Here is a 20555-nt window from a genome sequence, read left to right on the forward strand (position 1 = left end):
TTTGTGGCCACAGCACAATGCCAAGAGATTCAAGCACTGTAAATCTTTCCTCTACCTTTCCCACTCTTCTTCAAAGTGCATAATCAATGATATGTTGGCCCAGTTTCTAGAATCATGTCAGGATTCATTCACACTAAAGCAGTCTGTCATTTCCATAAGACAGGAACAACAAAAAGATGCTTGCTATTACAGATTTGAGAGTATACATTATTTATTTTGATATATTTAAATTATTAATTAGGATAATTCCATTCTTGCAAAAGAGTCTCTGCCCTTTAAAGGAAATGGGCCACATTCAGTAGGACTTCAGCAGAATACTGCATGCACTCAAATATGCACAGTGCCACTCAGTTTCTTTCTATGGGACACTTTAGCATCATCTTTGCATCCCTTCACAGCAATAATGACATAATAAGTAACACGAACACTAGGTCAGGAGAAAAAAAAAAAATCTGAAAATAGCGATCTACTAGCCAAGGTAAGGAGATTCAGTGTCAGCTATGGTGTGTGATTGTCTTACTGCAGAAAAGAAACACCTACAACTTATATTTTACAACTTGCATATTACAAGGGTAGCAGCAGTATTTAAATTTTTAGTATTTCCCTGTATTAAGTGTGTCTGTGGTTTAACTATCCAGGAATCAATAACACAATTGGAAACACAGTCCAGATGGACTATAGCATTTCAGACCTCAGCAGTTCAGGTTGTGTTTGATGGGAAACTATCAATTCCTTGACAGCTAATTGCTCTATCTGATGACTTAATGCCGAAGATTGGTGCTTCCCAGCTACTTTATCAGCAAATACTTCTGGCTTATAAAGCTCCTTTTTATGATGCAACCCACAGGCTCCCAAACTCTTATCGCCCAGTTGCCGCCGGTCCTCACAGGGAAACTGAGTCACATACTGCCTTTCGTTCTTCTAACTGCGAGATGCGACTGACGAGAAGAGAAGCCGCTGGCACAGGCAGCAATCAGTGTTACAGATCGCCGTGCCGAGGTTACGATCTCGGTCTGTGCCGCACCGAGGGGATCGCGGTCCGTGCCGCGCCGAGGGCAGCGCGCAGCTCCCGGGCACGCCTGGCAGCTGCTGCCCTCCGCAGAGCGCCTCCCGGGGCCTCCCGGCCGGAGCGTCCCCTTCTGCGGGAGAGGTCCCCTCCCGAACAACGACCCCCGCCTCCCCGATCCCTCCCGAGGCACCCTTTCCACCGAGCCCCGGCACCCGCAGCGGGGTCTGAGCCCGTTCCCCCACAACAGGGACTGCTCTGCCCGAGAGCGCCGGGGATGGTGCGCGGGCGACCCGGGCCGGGGAGAGGGGCGCGCTCAGGCCCCTCTGAGCCCCTGCGGCACAGTCCTACCTTCCCAGAGGCGGAGACCGCGGCAGCCGGGGCCGCTGACCGGGTTCCCGGGCAGGGAGACTCCCCTCGCCCCTAAACATGATGAGCGGCTTTCCCCTCCCCTCCCGTGCCGGCTCGCCCTCCCACGCGCCCCGGTGCCCCGCGCCGCCCGCCCGCGGCGGAGGGAGGGACGGAGGGAGGAAGGGAGCCCGCGGTGCGGCCCTGCTCCGCCTCTACCCTGCTTTCCGGGAGCACAGCAGCGCCGGGGCCGGCAGCAGGGCCGGGTGGCGGAGGCGGCCCTCGCCGCGCCGCGGCCATGGAGCCCGAGCAGCTGCGCCTTTCCGCGGCCGTGAGTGGGGCCGGGAGGGAGGGATGGAGGGGGCCCGGCAGAGGCGGGCGGGGACAGGCCCGGCGGAGGCCGCGGCCTCCATGGCGGCGGGGCCGGGGCGGGCGGAGGAAGGGCCGCCGGGGCCCGTGCCTGTGCCCCACTGCGGCGGCGGAGGAAGGGTCAGGCGGGCCGGGACAGCGCTGGGCCACTGCAGGATAGCAGGCAAGAAAGAACTGCTTCGGAAGCTGCGTCTGACTGGCCGGTGCTCGGTTTCTCCGTGGAGCTCCACAAAGCTCCAGTCCTCGATGTCGTGGTCTGCTGTTACCTGCCTTTTACTCCTACTTTTTCTTTCATAGCTGTAATAAAGGGGAAATATATTGCGAGTGCTTTTTCTCTTTGTTAGGGTCGCTCACTGTACAGTATACGCAGGCACGCCTTGTAATAGGTTTTACAAGGAAGAATCGGTTTGAAGCTAGTTGCCTATTCTCAGGTTTTTTTTTCCCCAAGTGGGGGTGGCAAAGCTTCATAGACAACATCAAGGTGGGAAGAGCATGTTGCAGTGAAGCGTTCTGACCTTCCACACAGCATATTTATCCATCAATGATGGCTCCTCAAGTCCTCTTATAGATCCTGTGCTTCCTTCGTACCCTCCCCAAATAGTTTGTACTAAAACAAGCACTCAGGCCTGTTGTGAGTCACATCTGGGCTGTGAGCAGACACGGCCCCAGACCTGTGTGCTGGGCAGATAAAGGGGAGGGTGGGCTTATGAGGACAGCGGCAAGACTGGGCCCGAGGTCAGGAGCCACGAGTTGGGAATATTTTGTGGGATTGTTTTGCCTTTTTTCTTCTTCTTGACTGTTGTTTCATGTTCAGTCACATGTTGTGGTCAGGAGTGGACACATTTCACCAGTGTGTGTTTACCCCATTGGAGAGGCTTAAAGCAGGTGACTTCTCTGGATGCAAATACCTAAAAATATACCTGTAAATGCAGTGCTGGGCAGTTTGTAGTGTCCTGGATTGATGTCAAGAGTTGGCATCTCAGTTTGACATCAGTTGTGTACAGTTTTCATGCATTTACTGTGTTTTGTGGGGGTTTTAGGAGCCAAGAGTTTAGTGGACTCTGTTCTGTCTGTAGCTGTTTCATCATTAAATAATCCAAGATGTTTGGATTGCTTAAGTGTGAGCTAAATGTTCTCCAAAGCATATTTGCGCTTGTTTTGTGGTTTCAGTTTGTTTTATTGTTTGGGAATAAAGAATTCAAAGTTGGCGCAACAGCAAAATACACTGTACCATTTGAGTCAGCTTTCAGGTTCATGTCTTGAGAAAACACTTGGTATTTGTATTAGTTATTAACTAGAAGCATTCTGAGTCTGACAAATTCCATCAAAGTTTATGTTGAAGGGTTTACTAAATAGTGAAAGTAGTTATTTTAAATTCTGTTGATGATTATGCATGTCCATGTCTATATCTGCTAGGTTAGGCACAAAGCTTTGGTATCTGCTTGTCTATTTCTACAGTTAAATATTAAAATTTTCCTTATCTGGGATTGTAGGTGTCTGTTTACATTGTCCTTCCAAAATGGCAAGGTTCATTTATGGATGAGGTTCTTTGGTGGAGTTCATGAAATGAAGTGGGTACGTTTTACCAAGAGTCAGGTCATCTTGGAGTCATCCTGAGGTGTGAGGTTAGAAACCATTCAGTCCCAGTCTCTGTGAGTGTCATCCAGCACTGCTGGAGCTGCTGCTGTCAAACCCAGCATCAATGCAGCACCTGTCTGTCCTGCTGTTGCCTCAACAGAGGAGTGGTCCACAAGTGTCAGGAGTGATCATCAGTCATGGGTTATGTTCTTTTTCACTCTGAATTTTTATCTGTGAGGTATTACAGTGATTCAGAAGAATATCTGAACCTGTGAAGAGCTTTCCTGTTGGAAAAGCAGCCTAGTCCTTAGCCATACCTGCCCTTATACTCACAGTCAGCTTCACAAAAGGCAGTCATCAGCTTCTGAGAGCCCTACAGTATGACTCTGTTGGAGTAGCTTTTCTTGCATCTTTTTTTCTTTTATTTGAATCATTCCTGGAATCACTTGAGAGCTGATTAGCGAGGATGTCTGTTTCTTTCCTGGGGTACATCATCCAAGGGCAGCTGCTCTGTGAGAATCTCCTTTCATTTGAGCTTTCTCCCCTTTTCAGTACTTCATCTGTCTGGGGCTTTCATGGTCATGGTGTTGGCTGAGACTTCCCAGACGTTGAGTGTGAAGGAAGCTCTCGATGTTCATTTGGGAAGCATTACTAATGCCATTTAAAATATTCCCAGATTAGCATGATATTTTTAAATTTAGAGGCCAAGTATGCAGCAAATGTATTTGCTACATACTTATAGAGTGTTCAGACTTTCTAAAAACCGTATAAGCTTCATTAACAAAAGTAGTGACAGGCTGGCTACTAGAACCACCTAGCTAGGAGACTACATTGTTGCTGCTTTTTTGCAAGTTCATGAGGATGGTTTACAGCAGACATCTGCTGCAGCTGTTTATTTGGTTTGGAGTTTTGTTTGGGGGGGTTGTCTGCTTTTTTGTTTGTTTCAGTTTTGTTTGGTAATGGACAATTTTTATGTCTCGTGGGAAATAGGAAATAGTTCAGAAAAAGTTCTGATTTGCTTTTTTTGAAATATATATGTGTAGGAGAGTTACGTGTTCTTCAGAAGCATCCAGAAGAGTGGGAGGAACATTACAGTATTTGTTTATTAATAATAATAGCAAAGGATTTTTAAGAATCTTAAAGAGAGTCCTTCACTGTCAGTTTGAGAAGATAATGTTTTACATACTGTGCACAATACAAAGCAGTTGTTGGTGTCAGTAGAGGGTACCTCTGACTCTTCAGCATGGCATTTCTGTGAGACATTTACGTCAAGAGAAGCCACCTCATCAAAATCATCCTGTGGAGTTGTGTCTTTTTTTCAGATTTACAGCTACCAGTGTAAGATCTAATGATCTAAAATGCTGCATGACAGCCCAAGAAACTTTTATTCCCATTTTCCTTCATTTATAATGAGGACATTATCACTCCAGCCCCCTGAAAGACTAGCACTTGGGGAAGATATTCATGGTTGTCTTACATAAGAAACGTTGTTTAGAAAATAAAAACCCAAGGTATTTATCATTCTTCTGGTTTGCTGCATCTGTGTGAAGATTAAATATGAGGACATACGTATATAAATTATCTGTAAAGTGATCTATTTTACAAAGTGATCTTTCTGTGCCCTGTATTATCTGGAATATACTTTGCATTGTCTGTGGAATTTTGTTTGGCTTAGACATGTGAGAATTTGCACTAGTTCACTTGCTCTCTGTCTTTCTGTCTTTTATTTATGCATGATGGACAGTGCTGATTTGTAATGATGCCATATCCATATTGCATTAGCAGATATATTGACTGGTCTATTATTTTCAGGCACATGGCCATGGAGGCTACGATTCTGATTTTAGTGATGAGGAGAGTGGAGAGAAGTCTCTGCAAAAGACTAAAAGGTAATGCAGTAGAGAATTAACACTTTGCATTATGTATTTTGTACAAATGGCCTCTTAGTGTGCATAGAAGATGATGCTGTTGCATGTAAGGTCTGGTGTTGAAATGGTTTTTGAAAAAATCAATCTCTGATTTCTGCATCTCCTCATCTCAAGCTTGCCAAAGCTTGTCATCTCCAGGGGCAGCTGATTAAGAGCTGTTCTGCCATCTCCATCTGGTGTGTATTTGCCCCTCAGTTCTTGGAGCAGAGTGTTTTGTTTTTCCAAGCATTAGTATCCACTGCTGGGTTTTGGCAGCACTGTTCACACCACTGTGATCCATCAGGACAAATGGAACTGCTAGGAGAGCAAGGCAAAAAAGGCCAAGTGGCAGCAGGCTTTGTAGATATAAAACACACAGAGATACAAAGTGAAGAACTGATGCTGCTTCTTTATTATTTAATTTGTGAAGGGACCTGGGAATTGGTAAATTGTGTTGTGATCAATCCTTGAAATGCACCTGCACATCTCTTATTTGAGATGACCTTGGCCAATACTTTCAGTGATTTGCACAGTTAGTGACCTGGAATTTTGTAGTCTGATCTGACTGATTTATTTCTTTATGTATTTATTTTGCTTTTGAACTGCAAAACACCTTGACACTTTCTGCATCATACTGAATATTTGGCCTACACTTTGCATGTACTTTACTTACTTTTTCTTGTCTCTCCCTTGCTCTTTTATTGGACTTTATTTAAGAAAACTTTCTGGAAACTGTCCTAGGACTCTTGCATATTTTTCCTTTGTAGGAAAATTGAAAGAATGGATTTTGTAGTGTCTGATTGCATTCTGGGGGGAAAAAATCATGTTTTAATCTTTGGAATAATAGCATGCATTGTGCCATTTAATTTATTTTATAAATATAGCCATTCTCCATTAAAACAGTGACTGGTTTTGTTCAGATTTCATTTTATTTAGATGCCATTGCACATTCTACCATTCCACTTCCTAGGTGGAATATTAAGTAACCATCAGGAGCCTTTCAAAAATACCATCATTATCCTTGTTCTGGCACACAACTGCTGATTCCCAGTAGGGCTCTTACGTGGGTTCCTTTTTTGCTCTATCATTGTATTTATTTTCACTTTAAGGAAAATAGTAGTCTTTAATTCTCTCCAAATTGCTGTTTTATAGACCCTTCTTAAAGGAATTTTGTGCTTACAGATCCTTTTGAGTAAATGATACCTTAAGTTTCTGGAGTCCTATATTCCATAGCTAGAAACAAATTCCCTGGCTTGTTTTCTTCAGGTTTCTGATTACCATGCTTTCTGCCCACTGATTATTATGGGAAAAATCTTTTCTTCATCTCAGTTTATGAATGAAATTAACTAAATATACCTTTTACTAACTAAAATGTTTAACTTTTTATTACTTTGTTGAACTCTAAAAGTAATTTTAGCTGCCTACTGACAAATATGGTTCATTACATGGCAATTGACTTTTAAATTTGTAATTCTTGTGATTGCACTACAAGAGGCAGAGCTGTTTAATGAGGTGTTGAGACACTGGCATGAAAGGAGGGAATAGGGTTACTGCCAGTCACTCTCTCTCAGTGAATGCACTGTCCTTCCTGTTCCTACTTTCCAGTGCAACTGAGATTTGTAAAGGACTTTAAATATCAGAGAGAAACTGAGGCGTCTTCCAGGTTTTAGCATTGTGGTTCTATAGTGATAATATTAATAAAAACAAGTATTACAAATTGCTATTTTAAGCAATTGCCTTAAATTCCACCTGGAAGCAAATGCCTTTCTGATTTTGTTCTGCAAGTGCGGTAAAGTCCAAGCTGATGTTGGTTCTGAAGTTTCATTATATTCCTGTAGAAAATAGCAATATAACAATTTTTGTTACTCAAGATAGTGCTAGGTTTTGCTCATGAAAATTTTATTGCTTATGAAAAGTTATTGACTAACTTTTCTTCCTTTTTCTCACCTTTAGAATACAGGAAGATGCCCTTCTGATAAAGCCATTCCAAAAACCAAAACAAGGCAGTGTGGTTCACAGACAATTTGCAGCTGAAGAATGTGATAGGTATCTTTTATATATTGCTTTTGTGGAACATTTTCCTCTTAATGGAAAGATGGTTTTCATTGGAACGTGTTTGTTATTAACAGGGAAGAAGCAAGAAAAAGAAGATTTCACTTGATCTCTATGGATGCTGTATCCTTCTGTTTCATTTTTCAGGTTTGAAGATGGGGCACAGGTTATCCATTATGGTAAAATACTGGGATTTCTCAGTTACCACAATCAGTGACAGTGCAGCACCAGATACTGAGTCATTCTTCAGAGGAGCTTCTTTTTGCTGCTGAGATAAAAGTGAATTGAAAATCTTTTAAGAAGCCATATATAAAGTTTTTGTTTGTGAAGACATTTATTTTTTTAATAAGTAATTACACATTTTGCTCAAATTGTGGTACAAAATGTGTTTCAAATTATGTTTCTGTTTTGGCCTCACACTGAGGCCAAATTGTTCTAAGAAGCATTACATATTTTTCCGTGATTTTCATTTCCAAACTAAAGCATACAACTTTTATTTGTATGTTGGTGGTAGAAATGTAACAAATTATTCCATTTTAATAGCCAGATTGTTTTTATAATAGAAAAGTACAAAACCAGTTTTAAACTAAAACTGCAGAACAAAGAGGCTGTTGTCTAAATCACAGCTGAAAAAATGAACCAAGTTTCTGTGTATATGCATACAGAGCATCTTTGATAAAGGAAGACAGTTTTATAAATGAAGAATGAGGTTTTAAAGATGAAATTGCCTAGAATTCCTGAATTTGGAAATTCACTTCTATGAGAGGTTATTAAGTAAAAGTTCCTAATTAACTCAATTCTTCTTTGTTTTTGGAAATTACTGAACTGTTTGTGAGGAGAAAAGTCTTTCTCTTAAATATATAAAAAGATTTTGGTTGGGGTTTTTTTCTGATTTTAAACTGTGGTAAAAGGAAATAAGTTCTGAAAAAATCCTTAATTGCTTTATGCAGTATGAAAGGCATAAGAAGTTTGTGCATGACTACATCCTGTACTATGGTGGCAAAATCGAGGATTTCCGAAGATCGGGGTGAGAACCGTTAGCAACCTTTCCCCTCCTGACCTCAAAGCTCCCTGCTTTGTCAAAGCTGTTAAATATATATTATAGCTTTGGGGACAGAGATGGATGTGTGTCAAATTACTAATTATTTTGGTCACAAATGGTAACTACAGTAATTGGAAATACCCAAACACAAAACTGTCTTGTTTCATTTTGTTTTCATATTTTTAGGTAAGAACATACCATGAGCTGAATTATTCTTGTTTTGTTATGTAAAAGGAAGGATGACAGGTGATCATTAATGGAGGGTACATTGAGAAATATCTGTCAGAATCTTCAAAATAACAGTCTGAAATACTTCTGAATGTGCAGAATTGCTATCCATTGTCCAGAATAATAACTTCTTTAGAGCTATCCATAACTGCCTTTTAACATCACTGTCCTCAATAAAGATTATAAAAGTGTTTTCAGACAGGATCAAGTCATCCAGAATTTCAGTGGCAGTTTTCAACTGTGAGTTTTTTTATTTGGGAACAGGTATGCCAGGGAATACATTTTTGATAGTTTTATTTCATAGAAATGTATTCCTTTATGCTGTGAGGTAGAGATTAGAACTGTAAAATATTGATGCTTACCAAATCATTATTTGATGGCTTTTCATTTTAATGTTACATTGTACTAAAAAAGCTGTGTCCTTTTATAGAGCAAATGACAAGACGGATCTTGATGTTATTAGAGAAAACCATAGATTCCTGTGGAATGAAGAAGATGAAGCAGACATGAATTGGTACCTGAAACTATCATAGGATATGTTATTTTTAGATCACTTGTACTAAATTTGTGGTTTCCCTTACTAATTAAGAGTTACTGTGCGTATTTGATCATTCTTTGATGCATTTGAAAATAAAAGTCCATTAGAAGGTCTTTCATATTGTAATATTGCTCAAATGCCAACATGAATTGATGACAGAAAGAACTAATAAATAATAGTGATTCTCTGAGATCCAAATAACTGTTCAAAAACTCTGAAGAAAGCAGAGTTTGAAAAAATACAGTTTAGTATGTACTGTGGATTTATTTTATATTTATTTTTCCAGTTTTATGGAAATTACTCCTTAGTTTAATGACTACGCATCTGTTGCATTTCTAGGTCTACAACTTGTGTTCTTTCAATGAAACAAATGTCTTTGTCTTGGTAATGTCATTACAATGTAAAGTGAATTATGTTGTCTTCTATATTTAATTAAAAAAATACTTCTTGTTTTAGGGAGAAGAGGCTTGCAAAGAAGTATTATGACAAATTGTTCAAAGAATACTGTATAGCAGATCTCAGCAGATACAAAGAAAATAAGGTATCTTTCCTTAGAGTAAATCATCTTGGGTTTTGAAATATAAACTTTTTTAAAAATTGCCTTATGATTGTGGATATGTCGTAAAACCAGAATTTTAGTACCCCTTCCACAGAAAGGGAGCTGTGAGAATTTGACAAGTTACTTACAAGCAGCAGTTTGAATCCAAGTATTGTCACTGCCTCAAAAATGTGCTTCTGTGGGAATAGGAACATTTCTGTCAGATGATGTTTTATGAAGAGGTACATTGTGTGTGAAAGGCAGAAAACGCAAAGGGGTTAAAGAAAGAAGGCTGGAGAAGTTGCTTGGAGAGGAGCAGTAGATGAAGCCTAAAACCCCATGGAATGTTACTGTTCAAAAAAAAGTCTAAAAAGAGTTTTGTACTTGAATGCTGGCAGAAACAATTTTGGAAAAGTCTATTCTAAAGCAGCATCTTTTGCTGGTTGTTCTTTTCTGTTTGTGGAAACAGGATTTGTATGTGCCTTGTAAATAAATAGAATTTCTCAAGAGGAGCAGCCCAATTCCAGCACCAGGTTTTCTTCTTAACTGGAACAGCCTTTGTTTTTTCCAAGTTTTTGGCTGACTAACTTCTTAGTCAGAGAATATACATGAATTTTCTATTGTGTTTTTCCAAAGGCTGGTGCTGAACTCAGATGTGTCTTGGTGTTTCTAGCACACAGTAACCCAGTCTATATAGTTCTTTTCAACTATTTTATAGTATTGAAAATTACATTCACTGGTAAATATTTGCAAGGACTGGGCTTAGCTCTATTAAGAAGAAAAGATGACAGGTCATCTAATGAAAATTGGGACAGTAAAATGCAAAAATGCAATTAAAATCAACAAAAACTAAAATACTGAAGATGCCTTCCCTTCTTTTTTGACTAAATTTGATTTTATTTTCCTGCAGGTATTTCCTATCCCTCAATGTCCGTTCCATCCCCCATCCCCCCAGCTGATTTCCCTTGAGAATGCTTACAGATTTTGTTTCTCTCACTACTGTGCCAAGTTTCCATATGTTTGCTGTCTTTTGTGGGAAACTGTTCTGCCCCAGATTTTTTTGTGTGTGTGTCTGTGTCTGTGTGTTTTCTTGTGTTGTGTGAACAGTATTTCCCTGTCAGACTTCAAGTGTGTCTATCCTAACTTTGAGGTCACTCTCTGTTCCCATTTATGCTCCTAAGTCATTACCTTTATTTTTGGAATTGCCATGTCAGCATAAGTGCTGTGTCAGGCAATTTGTAAAATAGATATGCTTTCTTTTCTCAGATAAGTTCTGATCATGTGAAAGTCCTTTCTTAGAAATTCTTAGAAAAATAGAAAAAAGTATGAGTTTTTTCTCAGTGACTGCTTTATCCATGCCCATGTTTGGTACAGAATGATTTCAAAGCAGGCTTTTCTCTTGGAAGTCTTAAATAAGCTGCTCAGCCCATTTGCACCGATGGAATACACTCTGTGCTTTCAGATTTTTCCTGCCTTAATTTTTATTTCTGCATCTTCAGAAACTGGAAGCTGGATATCTTTAGCCCCTTGTGCCTTTTGCTTTGCAGTGCTGGTGCTATGAGAAGTGCAGGGTAGATAAAAGCTTCTCAGCTAGTCAGCCTTTTGCATCATAGTTGTGATGCTTCATCTTAATGTAAGAAATTCTTTTATAGTGAGAACATTCAGTTGCTGGAACAACCTCCCCAGTGGCACAGTGGGATCCCCACTGCTGGAGGTTTTTCAGATGCAATTGCCCAGGGTGATAGATAATCTCATCTGGGCTCTTCCCCATGGAAGGTTGAAGCTGGTAGTCTGTTGAGGTGCCTTCCAACCTGAGCTGTTCTTTGGTTCTGTGATTCTATATCATGCTACTTGGTGTGAAAGCAAAAGTTGGAGGTCAGTTTTCTCTGTTGTTTTAAGTACATATATTGCACAGATTGAGACTTGCACTTATGTGCTTGTCTGTCTTTTCACAGCTGTAATTGTTTGCTTCTGGCCAAAATCTTCTAGTTAGATTGGTTTTCTAAAGATCTCTGCATAGAAATTGTAGCTCAGATCTCTTTAGGAGCTTTTCTTCTGAAGTTAATCACTGTTTTACGAAGGACTGGATAAAGGTTTCATGGGAGCATCTCCTTTGAGAATCTGAAAAATAAGCGGAACCACCTACTTAAAAACAGAAGCTCAGAAGAAAACAGATGAACCCTTGAGGCCACAGGCATGTTCCAGTTGCTGGTTCCATTTGCACACACACACACACACACACACACACACACACACACACACACACACACACACACACGTGGCTGGGACTCCCCTGCTCTCATCCCTAGAGATTCACAGGTGCTCTCACAGCCAGAGCTGGAGACCCACTCACCCTTCTTGCTCCCAGGCTGCTTCACCTGCTGATGACCAGTCTGGCTTGGTCTTCACTGGTGTTTGCTTTTAATCAGAAATGCCAATGTGAACCTCTGGTGTGAGGCTCTGTAGAGACAGTGGAAGAGTGTTCTGACAGCTCTTGCTTGTGCTGGGTCTGTTACTCCTGACACTTTCCCTAGGTAAGAGTTTTCTAGGTCAAGGTTGTCTTTGAACCTTCAGTCCATCTTGTCTGCAAACTTTGAGGCTGATAAATGACCATCTGTATTGTCAGATAGTTCAGTTCTATTGTCAGCTTTGCAGTGCAGCACAGGAGGGTGCTCTGCATTTAAGTTTTACTTTGATATGCACTGGACTGGAAATGTTCCCTTTGTTGTCTTATTTTCCTAGAGAATTTCTTATTTGCTGTCTCTGTGCTTTGTTTTGTAGCTTAACAGATTGGAAGTGTGTCCTATTTGCTAAGAAATGAAATCTGTTTGACACCTGGTCATTAAATAAAACACATTTTGTTATTTTGTTTTCACTTCCAGATTTCTAGGCCAATTTATCTTGTACTTGGCAATGTTAATATGTTTGCTTTTGTAATTGTTTTTCAGGATGGAGGACTTCCTGTAAAAATAAAAATACAAATATTTAAACTATTTTTATTTAAAAAATACTATTCTGGCAAGCAGAGGCAGAGAGATATTTTTAATTAAAAGGGAAAAAATTAAATTTTCATGACCAGAATTAAAAGGATGAGCCACATGAAGGACACCAATCAACTAAAATTAGTCTTTACAGTGCTTAATATGTTGACTGTTCACAACTCAATTTTGGTTCTTATCTTAACAGTTTGGATTTCGATGGCGACATGAAAAAGAAGTAATTTCAGGAAAAGGTAATGATGTCTTTCATTTTATGTTAGATTTCTTCTTGATGCTTCTCTTGCTGCTTTTGGACATAATTTTGTTAGATAATATTTGATGATACTGGTAAGTTTATCAGATAATAATGTACAATAAATTGACATGTCTTTCAGCTTTCCTGTTTTATGCTACATAGGTTTTGATTGCACACTGATCTGCACATATTACAATTAAAAGAGCATATAGTTTATTTTCACAAGGTCACTTTTGTAATGAGCACCACCTTAATATGTTTGATAATGTAGAATTTCATGGGTGGGCTTTTTAGCTGCTTTTCTCTAGCAGTTCTGCTACCTCATTAGCTTTTGATACCTGTAACTGAAGTCTCTCAGTGGTTTTCTTCGAGAATAATTTATTGATTAACAGCTTCTCCAGTGCTGTTCTGCAAAATGTTAACTTTTTAATTAAAGTTTCTTGTGTGAGACCTGTTTTAGGCTAAAATGATTTTGAAAGCTACGATGGGAATGATTATCATGTCTCCCAATCCTGCCTCTAAATCAGCACCTTGATTCTGGGTGAGAAGTCTTACCAGTGTGTTGCTGGGACTTTGCACAGTGGTCCTTGTTCCATGGCAGAGGTGCTTGGGCTTTTCCAACATGCTGAGCAAGCAAGGAAGTGAGGTGGATCAAGTATTGCTGTTCCTGGGGTGGATTCTCATACACTTGTGGGTTTCAGAAGTCATGGATGCACATGCCAGAATATTGCATGGAGTTGCTGATCAGTTTCACTCAGTTACAGTTCTTTGAACAGCTGTATTCTGCAAACACCTGTATTGTAATATATTTCATACAGCTAGAAATGCATTTATGATTAAAAAAAAAGTATTTCAGAGTAGAAAGCATGAACATTAATGGTGGGGATTTTTGAACTGTAAATGTTAAAGCCTCTAAAGGTAGTTGTAGTCGTATGTTGCATTTAGCACTACACATTATATTAATGGATAGTTACATTTGATAAAATTACATGCTGTATTTAATACTTTAACAAGATAATTAAGATTAAATGAGAAGTAAATTATTTTATGTCTTCGTGGGCGAAAAATTATAGCTTTGTACGTTTAATATGTGGTACTTCATATTTTAAAATGTGGGAGAAAGTGCAGAATTTTATATTCCAAGCTTTTTAATGGGATCCTAATGAAAAACGAGCAATGGGAACAGGAGTGGGTAAATCCTCCCTTTCACCACAGGGGGGCGCGAGAAGCCAACCCGCTCGCGGGTGTCGGACGCGCTCTCCAAGTGCGGTTCCAAAAAATCCTTTTAAAAAGACCCGTGGGTCTTTTATGCTATTTTACAATATAAATCAGGCATATAAATTGCTTCATTAAATGTAATAACACATCTACACCTACCTGACTGATAATTAGCATTAGCATTAGCCATGTATGTACTTGTTGTATGTACTGATGTAGCTGTGTCAGTGGTGATGTACAGTGGTGATGAGAACCACTGCTGGTGCACTTTTACTAAGGTTTGGGGGTGGTAACAAGGGCATGCAGGAATGGAGTACTCCCATTTGGTTGCTTTGCATTTGGCACTTATCTTTGCATGGTTACAAAAAAGAAGGGCTAGGATAAGTGAAAGAAGAGGTGATGCTTGTATTACTGATTGAAAATGCCAAATTATTTCTTTGGCATCTTTCAGTCTTTGCCATAAGTTTTGAAAGAAGATCATATTGGAGATTGCTATGACACAGGGTATGATAGCCATACCTTATGTAGGGTTAAACTTACTTAACGTATATTAATTTGAAACTTGCTTTTTTAATGAGAGTTCTGGTTTTTTTCTTTACTTCAAATGTTTGCATTGCAAGTGGTGTTTCATTACAGGACTGAAGTATCTGAGGACACTGCCAATCCATCAGTTAGCTGCTTAAGCAGAATTTTCTGAGGTTAATCGTTCATCAACAGTCCTGCTTGTGAGCCTATTAATGCACATCCTTTCTGCTGCTCTGCATACAAATCAGTCTCTGCAAAGGGAATGCATGTATCTTTATTACTCCAATATTGGGACTTCAGTGGTGCAAACAAAATTGATTATGTGCAGATCTGTTTTAAAATCAGTGTTGCTTTCACATAATGAACCAAAGGAAGCTTTTAAAGCTGACATAGCATTTCTAACGAAGTTGAATTTCCTTTTCTTAAAGGAAAGGTATTTATGGATATTCACTAGAATACAAATTTTATGTCCTGTATGTCAGGTACACTAGTTACATAAAAAGCATGTGGGCATCTTCATACTGTACAAATGTGATGCTTTGAATAATTTGATGTCATTAAAGATGCATGTCTGAATCACAACTTCTGATCCATCATCTTCTGCTAAGTAAGTAGTCATTTGGGGTATAGGATGTATCCTGGTGACGTTCATTTTTTCAGAGTTCATATTAGGCTTATTATTTCATAATGTACACTTTCATCCATACATTTCAAAACACAAGATATGTTTTTTCCTTTGCAAATAGGCAATATTGGACAAGTATGATTGCTTTGTTGTTCCCTGTTATTATTTCCTTAATCTAGATGTTATTTTTAGATTTGTGGGGTTTTTTTATTTGAAAGAAATGGAAAATGAAAACCAAAAACAGAGCAGAACTGGAAATAACAACCCCATATCTATTAATGTTAATCATTGAACCACAGTTTGCTGGTTCTTACTCTTTACAGGTCAGTTTTCCTGTGGAAATAAACACTGTGATGAGAATGAAGGCCTGAAGAGCTGGGAGGTGAATTTTGGTTACATTGAACATGGTGAAAAGAGGAATGCACTTGTAAAATTGAGTAAGTCCGCCCTTCTAGGATATGTACACTTAAAAGAAGAAAAGTATCTTGTACTTTGAGTGTTATTGAGTGAGACCCAGTGATAATAATATGAGTTCATGACAAAGGCAGAATAGGAGATCATTTTGTTGAATTAATCACAGGTAGTAGTAAGGTGCTCTTGATTTAGAGAGACCAGCTGTTATCATTATATATGACAAAGTTGTTACAGATTAAGAACTTTATTCTGTATAATTAGCATGTCATAAAATTTGAATAATTGGCTATAAGCTGTTTCACATAGAAGCATTTCTAGTTTAATGGACAATACTGCATTGCAAGGAGAATTTCAACATTGTCATTGCTCATTCAGTTACTTGGCTTGGAAGTCCTTAGGGCTTTGGACCAGATAACTTCTTGCACATCTTCGACTTTACTGGTTTTATTTTAAATATTTGAGTTTTCTTCTAAAAAAGAACTTCTCAAAGTTCTATTTTTAAACAATTTTCCATCCTTACATCTTGACTGTGATTTTCTAATTCAGAATTGTGTACATGATGATCTGTTTATCAGATAATTAAACTTAGTACAGTTTATATAGTTACTTCATGTAAAATGAGTGAGTAGTGGGGCTTTTTCCTTCTGTGCACAAGCCATTCCATGTGGGAGCACTTGGTCTCTGACAAAGCTCTAAGAGACTTACACATCTTCAGTATAATTGCAGCAGTATTGGATCTGTGCACAAGGATCCATAAATGGGATGTCTGTACATGAGAAGCACTGATAGTTCTTTAATGAACAGCTGCCAGTGCTAAACTTGTGATTGTCCTTTGCATTTAGTAAAATCTGGGTTTCTGCTGGAGACTTTCAACATGTATTTTTTCAATCCTGACTGCAATTACATTGTACCTAGTGTTTTGAAGGAAAAGCTGCTGATGTTGAAGGATCTAGCTCTAAGTAGTTTCGTATTTTTGTTAGTTATGCTTCAGGTTATCAGATTCTTGGCTGCAATGTTCTCATTTTCTCTTTTTCAGGACTATGTCCAGAATGTTCCCACAAACTAAACTTTCATCACCGGTAATGAAATATTTTCAAAATAATGGGGTCTGAATTATTGATAAGTTACAATTATGATGAACAGCACACAAGGACAAAACATCAGTGAGATGATTAGGAACGTCATTTATCCTGAAATAGCATGAATATTCTGGAGTTCTTATAAAGCCACTGACTTGTCACTGTTGAGAGTTAAGATGCTCTGCTAATGACAGCACAGAACCCCCAGACTGGAAGAATTCCATCCCTACCATCACAGAAGTTTCATTTGCTTAATTTCAGCCCAGTGATTATTTTTCCTCTATTTCTAATAGCACTTTTTTTTTTAACTGAATCAGTTTTTTTCTGTTTGACTACTGATCAGTGTCTGAAAATATAACACGTTTGACTGAATTAAATATTTCAGATTTACTGTTGCATAAGAAGTACATATAACAGAGGAGGTGTACATTCATCTTTTTTAAAGGAGGAAAGAAGTCAAAACATGCAAGAAAAGAGGCATAGCTGCACAGAACTCTAAGGAGCCAAAAAATAAGAAGAGAAAATTGTCTCGTTCAGCAAAAAAAAAGTCCAAAAAAAAGACCAGTAAAGGTAAATTTAAACTTTAAAACTTCAGTTGTTAAAATACTCAGGTTAATTGAACCTTAGTTTTGCAACAGATGAATAGATGGAGACATATAATTATGTATAAATACTTTTAGTTACACAGACAGATATGTAACTTTCTTGACTGCAACACAGGTAGTCAAAAAGGTAAATCTCTTAGGTAAAATTTCCTAGATGCAGAAAAAAAAAAGTTTCTTATATTTAACAGAGAGGGACAGCCTTTTGAAAAGTATGCACTGCAAGAGAAATTTGTGCAAGCATTGGATGTTGCATGCTAGAAAGGGTTGTGAAGTATTTCATTCCATGAGGCTTTGGGGTTGAAAGCCTTTTGGAAATGCTAGATAACCTTTTAACACCAGAGATCTTGGGTTGACATAAATAGGCTCAAACTGATGACCTTTGCACTCATAAAAAAAATCCTTTTATTTCAGTGTTTGCTCTCTTTCTTTGAATGTGGTGTGTGCATGCATGTACAGATCTTAAGTGTAATAAATTGTGATAGAAAAATCTTTGAAGACAATATAAGATAACAGATAAAATCAAAAGCAGTTTACTGTTTTTTTTCTATTTTGGTGTTTCTTTACAGATCAGGTTTCTTCAGACGATTCAGATAATTCTGATAAAGGTATTTTAGTATCCTTTATGGTTTTGTAATAAGTTGTATAATATCATAGACAGTTGTCATTGATCTATGTTTTATTAGCTGTCTGTTTCAATATTTTATATGATAAGAATGCTGTCTGAAACAAGCAGAAATATGAAGGTTTGAATGAATGACTTACATATCTTGGAGAAAAAGTGTAGGGAATTTTAAGGAGGAAATTGTTTAATCAAAAAATAAAAATATGGGCAGATAACAGAAAGAAAATAACCAAAAAAATGGGAACTCAGGTTGTTGCAAAAAAGAGTAGAGGGTGCAAAAATAGGTACATTGTTAATAATTTCATGTTGTGTAGTCTGTACTGTGTAAAGATAATATTTTTCTGATATAATTTTCCTTCAGGGAGTTAAACTGATATGTCCTCTGCTCAAAAAAAAAAAAATTAAAATAAATCCTAGGCTTTAATTAATGTCTTTTCCAACTACCACCTGTAGTACCTCAGAGACCTACGTATTGCAGGTGGATGCATTTAGTCACTGCTTGTATCTCAGTGAGTCCAGTCTCCAGTTTCTTTTTTTGTGAAACAGGCCCCATCTCCTGGTCATGCCAGTTCTTGTTGCAGACTGTCTGGAAGTAATTGACTGTTTTCACTGCTCTGCTATACATTTTTAAGCATGTCCTCATCCCCTAGGCTTTCCCAGTTAGATACAGGAAGACCTGAAGCACTTTTCTTATGATTTGGGCCGTGCCCAAAGTATTTGTTTTGTCAGGAAACTTGTTGGAAGATTCAGAGGGCGGGGGGGGGGGGGGGGGGGGGGGGTGGGGTGTGGAGTTTCTTATATGAAATTCCTGTATGCTAATATGAAATAATTATGCAATAATCTGTGTTTTCTTATAATTTCATTTACTGATAAGTCACAATTGATAAGAACTATCATTTAAGTAAGGTAATTGATTAAGCTAGTATCATAAATTGAAACTATATTGTATATCTGGGTTTGTAATTATTTAGTTTTAGGAAAAAAAAATGCTATGTTGCTGTTGTGTCAAGATCATTTTTTTGACATGGCTGTTGTTATGTTTGACCAAGACATTGCTTTGTGATACCTAAGAATCTTTTTGATTACACTAATTAGCATTGCAAAACATTTTCATTTTCACTTTATGCAAAGTGTTCTGTTTATTCTCTTGGTTGCAATTAAACATTGCTTCTAGCATTATACCATCTAATTTTAAAAAAGATTATTTTAAATTTAATTTTGTAAACATTTTAAATTTTTTAACAGATTCAGATGACAGCAATGCTGAAGATGGTCCTTCAGAAGCTGACTCTTTGAGAGGTCCTCTGCGAGAAGCAGATGAAAAATCACGGTTAGTTTGATGTAGTAAGCTTGCAGCTACTGAAATGTACAGGGTCCATTCAGAATTGCAAGACAGAATTGTCCAGTGTTTCAGTGAGTATTCACACATAAAAGGTTATGTCAAATCTTTTTCCATGCAATGAACCTAAAAATGTGTATTTAAAGAGGGGACATTCACAACTCTTGAGGAAAACCTTTGTTAAGCCACTGCCATAGGACTGCTGCCTTACCCCCTCTATAGCATTATTATCTTAGTGGCAGGTCCTAAGGGTCAGCTCACACAGGGAAATGTGAAGGGTATTGGAATGTAGTGAGTTAGTCAAAAATATCTATACTTTCCACAATTCTAATCAGAAGTTTGCTAAAACTTTTTTATTCAAAGATTATCTCCTAGGTACAAATCCAAAGCAGAACTTTCTGACATTTATTTTTTGTTGTTGTTACAGGGAAGAGGAGTTTCATGAGTATTTTCAAGATTTATTTCTCTAAAACTAGCAATTGATGTTGACTGATTTTCTTCATGAGTTGTCAAGATGGAAGTCTGGAAATCCAGTTATAATTTTCCAGAGACCCCTATCTGCCAGCATACCTTTTCTACAGTCACTCATATGGATCATTTGGGTGGATTTTCTTTGTAGAAGGATTTAAATCTAAAAACTTTGTTTCTTGTAGTAGGCTGCATACTCTTGAAACAAGAGAAATAGCTTTTCAGTTCAGAGCAAAATATATATGGCACCCAAACTTATACAAACAAGAATATAGTTTATTAACATTACAACAAGGAAGTTCACTGCTTTTTATTTGATCTCCAACTTCAGTTATTGCCAGATTTTTCTAAAGGAGCATTTTGTAAGATTGTGTAAGTAGTTTAAAGCCATACACTTTATTTATATTCTTAATTTATTAAACAGAAATTAATAGCCCTAAATTTATTAGCTATTTAGATTTTAATATTTGGGTATTAATCTCTGTAAATATTTTCAAATGCTATTGGAGAACATCACATTTTGTCAAATATGTATTCTATCTCCCTACTCCTTTAAAAAGTTCAGTTTATTGTGACTTTCTTTTAAATTTTAGTTGTAATGTGATGTGTCTTACAATTCCACCTATAAAAATATGTTTGGTTGGTGAAATTTTTGGCGTAAAAAATAACATGTAGCTTTCTACTGGAGATGTACGTGACTTTCATGTTACCTGTGGCTTCTGATCTCCTTCCCATTGACTGAACGTTAATCCTTCTTTCACGTGTAATCCTGAATATACAAATAAAGCACGAATATTGCTTGAGAAACGTACTGGATTCA

The 20555-nt window shown here is 38.1% G+C and overlaps 2 protein-coding genes across 2 annotated transcripts in view; one reads left to right on the forward strand and one right to left on the reverse strand.

The window, feature by feature from the left end:
* LGI1 (leucine rich glioma inactivated 1) overlaps positions 1-1498 on the reverse strand; it is a 28901-nt gene extending 27403 nt beyond the window's left edge. The window contains exon 1 of the mRNA XM_071439126.1: positions 1358-1498. The gene's annotated coding sequence lies outside the window, so the exon portion shown is untranslated. The remainder of the gene's footprint in view (positions 1-1357) is intronic.
* Positions 1493-20542, forward strand: LOC139595626 (protein FRA10AC1). The gene is made up of 14 exons (XM_071439128.1): positions 1493-1685; positions 5114-5190; positions 7162-7254; positions 7338-7383; positions 8211-8287; positions 8961-9044; positions 9525-9609; positions 12793-12838; positions 15532-15645; positions 16659-16701; positions 17147-17271; positions 17873-17911; positions 19174-19258; positions 19695-20542. The coding sequence occupies exons 1-14, from the start codon at positions 1653-1655 to the stop codon at positions 19735-19737; spliced, it is 990 nt and encodes a 329-aa protein (XP_071295229.1). The 5' UTR covers positions 1493-1652; the 3' UTR covers positions 19738-20542.
* The last annotated feature ends 13 nt before the right edge of the window (positions 20543-20555 follow it).

Source organism: Agelaius tricolor, unplaced genomic scaffold, assembly GCF_023055355.1.
Source record: "Agelaius tricolor isolate 1412-34295 unplaced genomic scaffold, bAgeTri1.0.p SCAF_13, whole genome shotgun sequence".
Lineage (NCBI taxonomy): Eukaryota > Metazoa > Chordata > Aves > Passeriformes > Icteridae > Agelaius > Agelaius tricolor.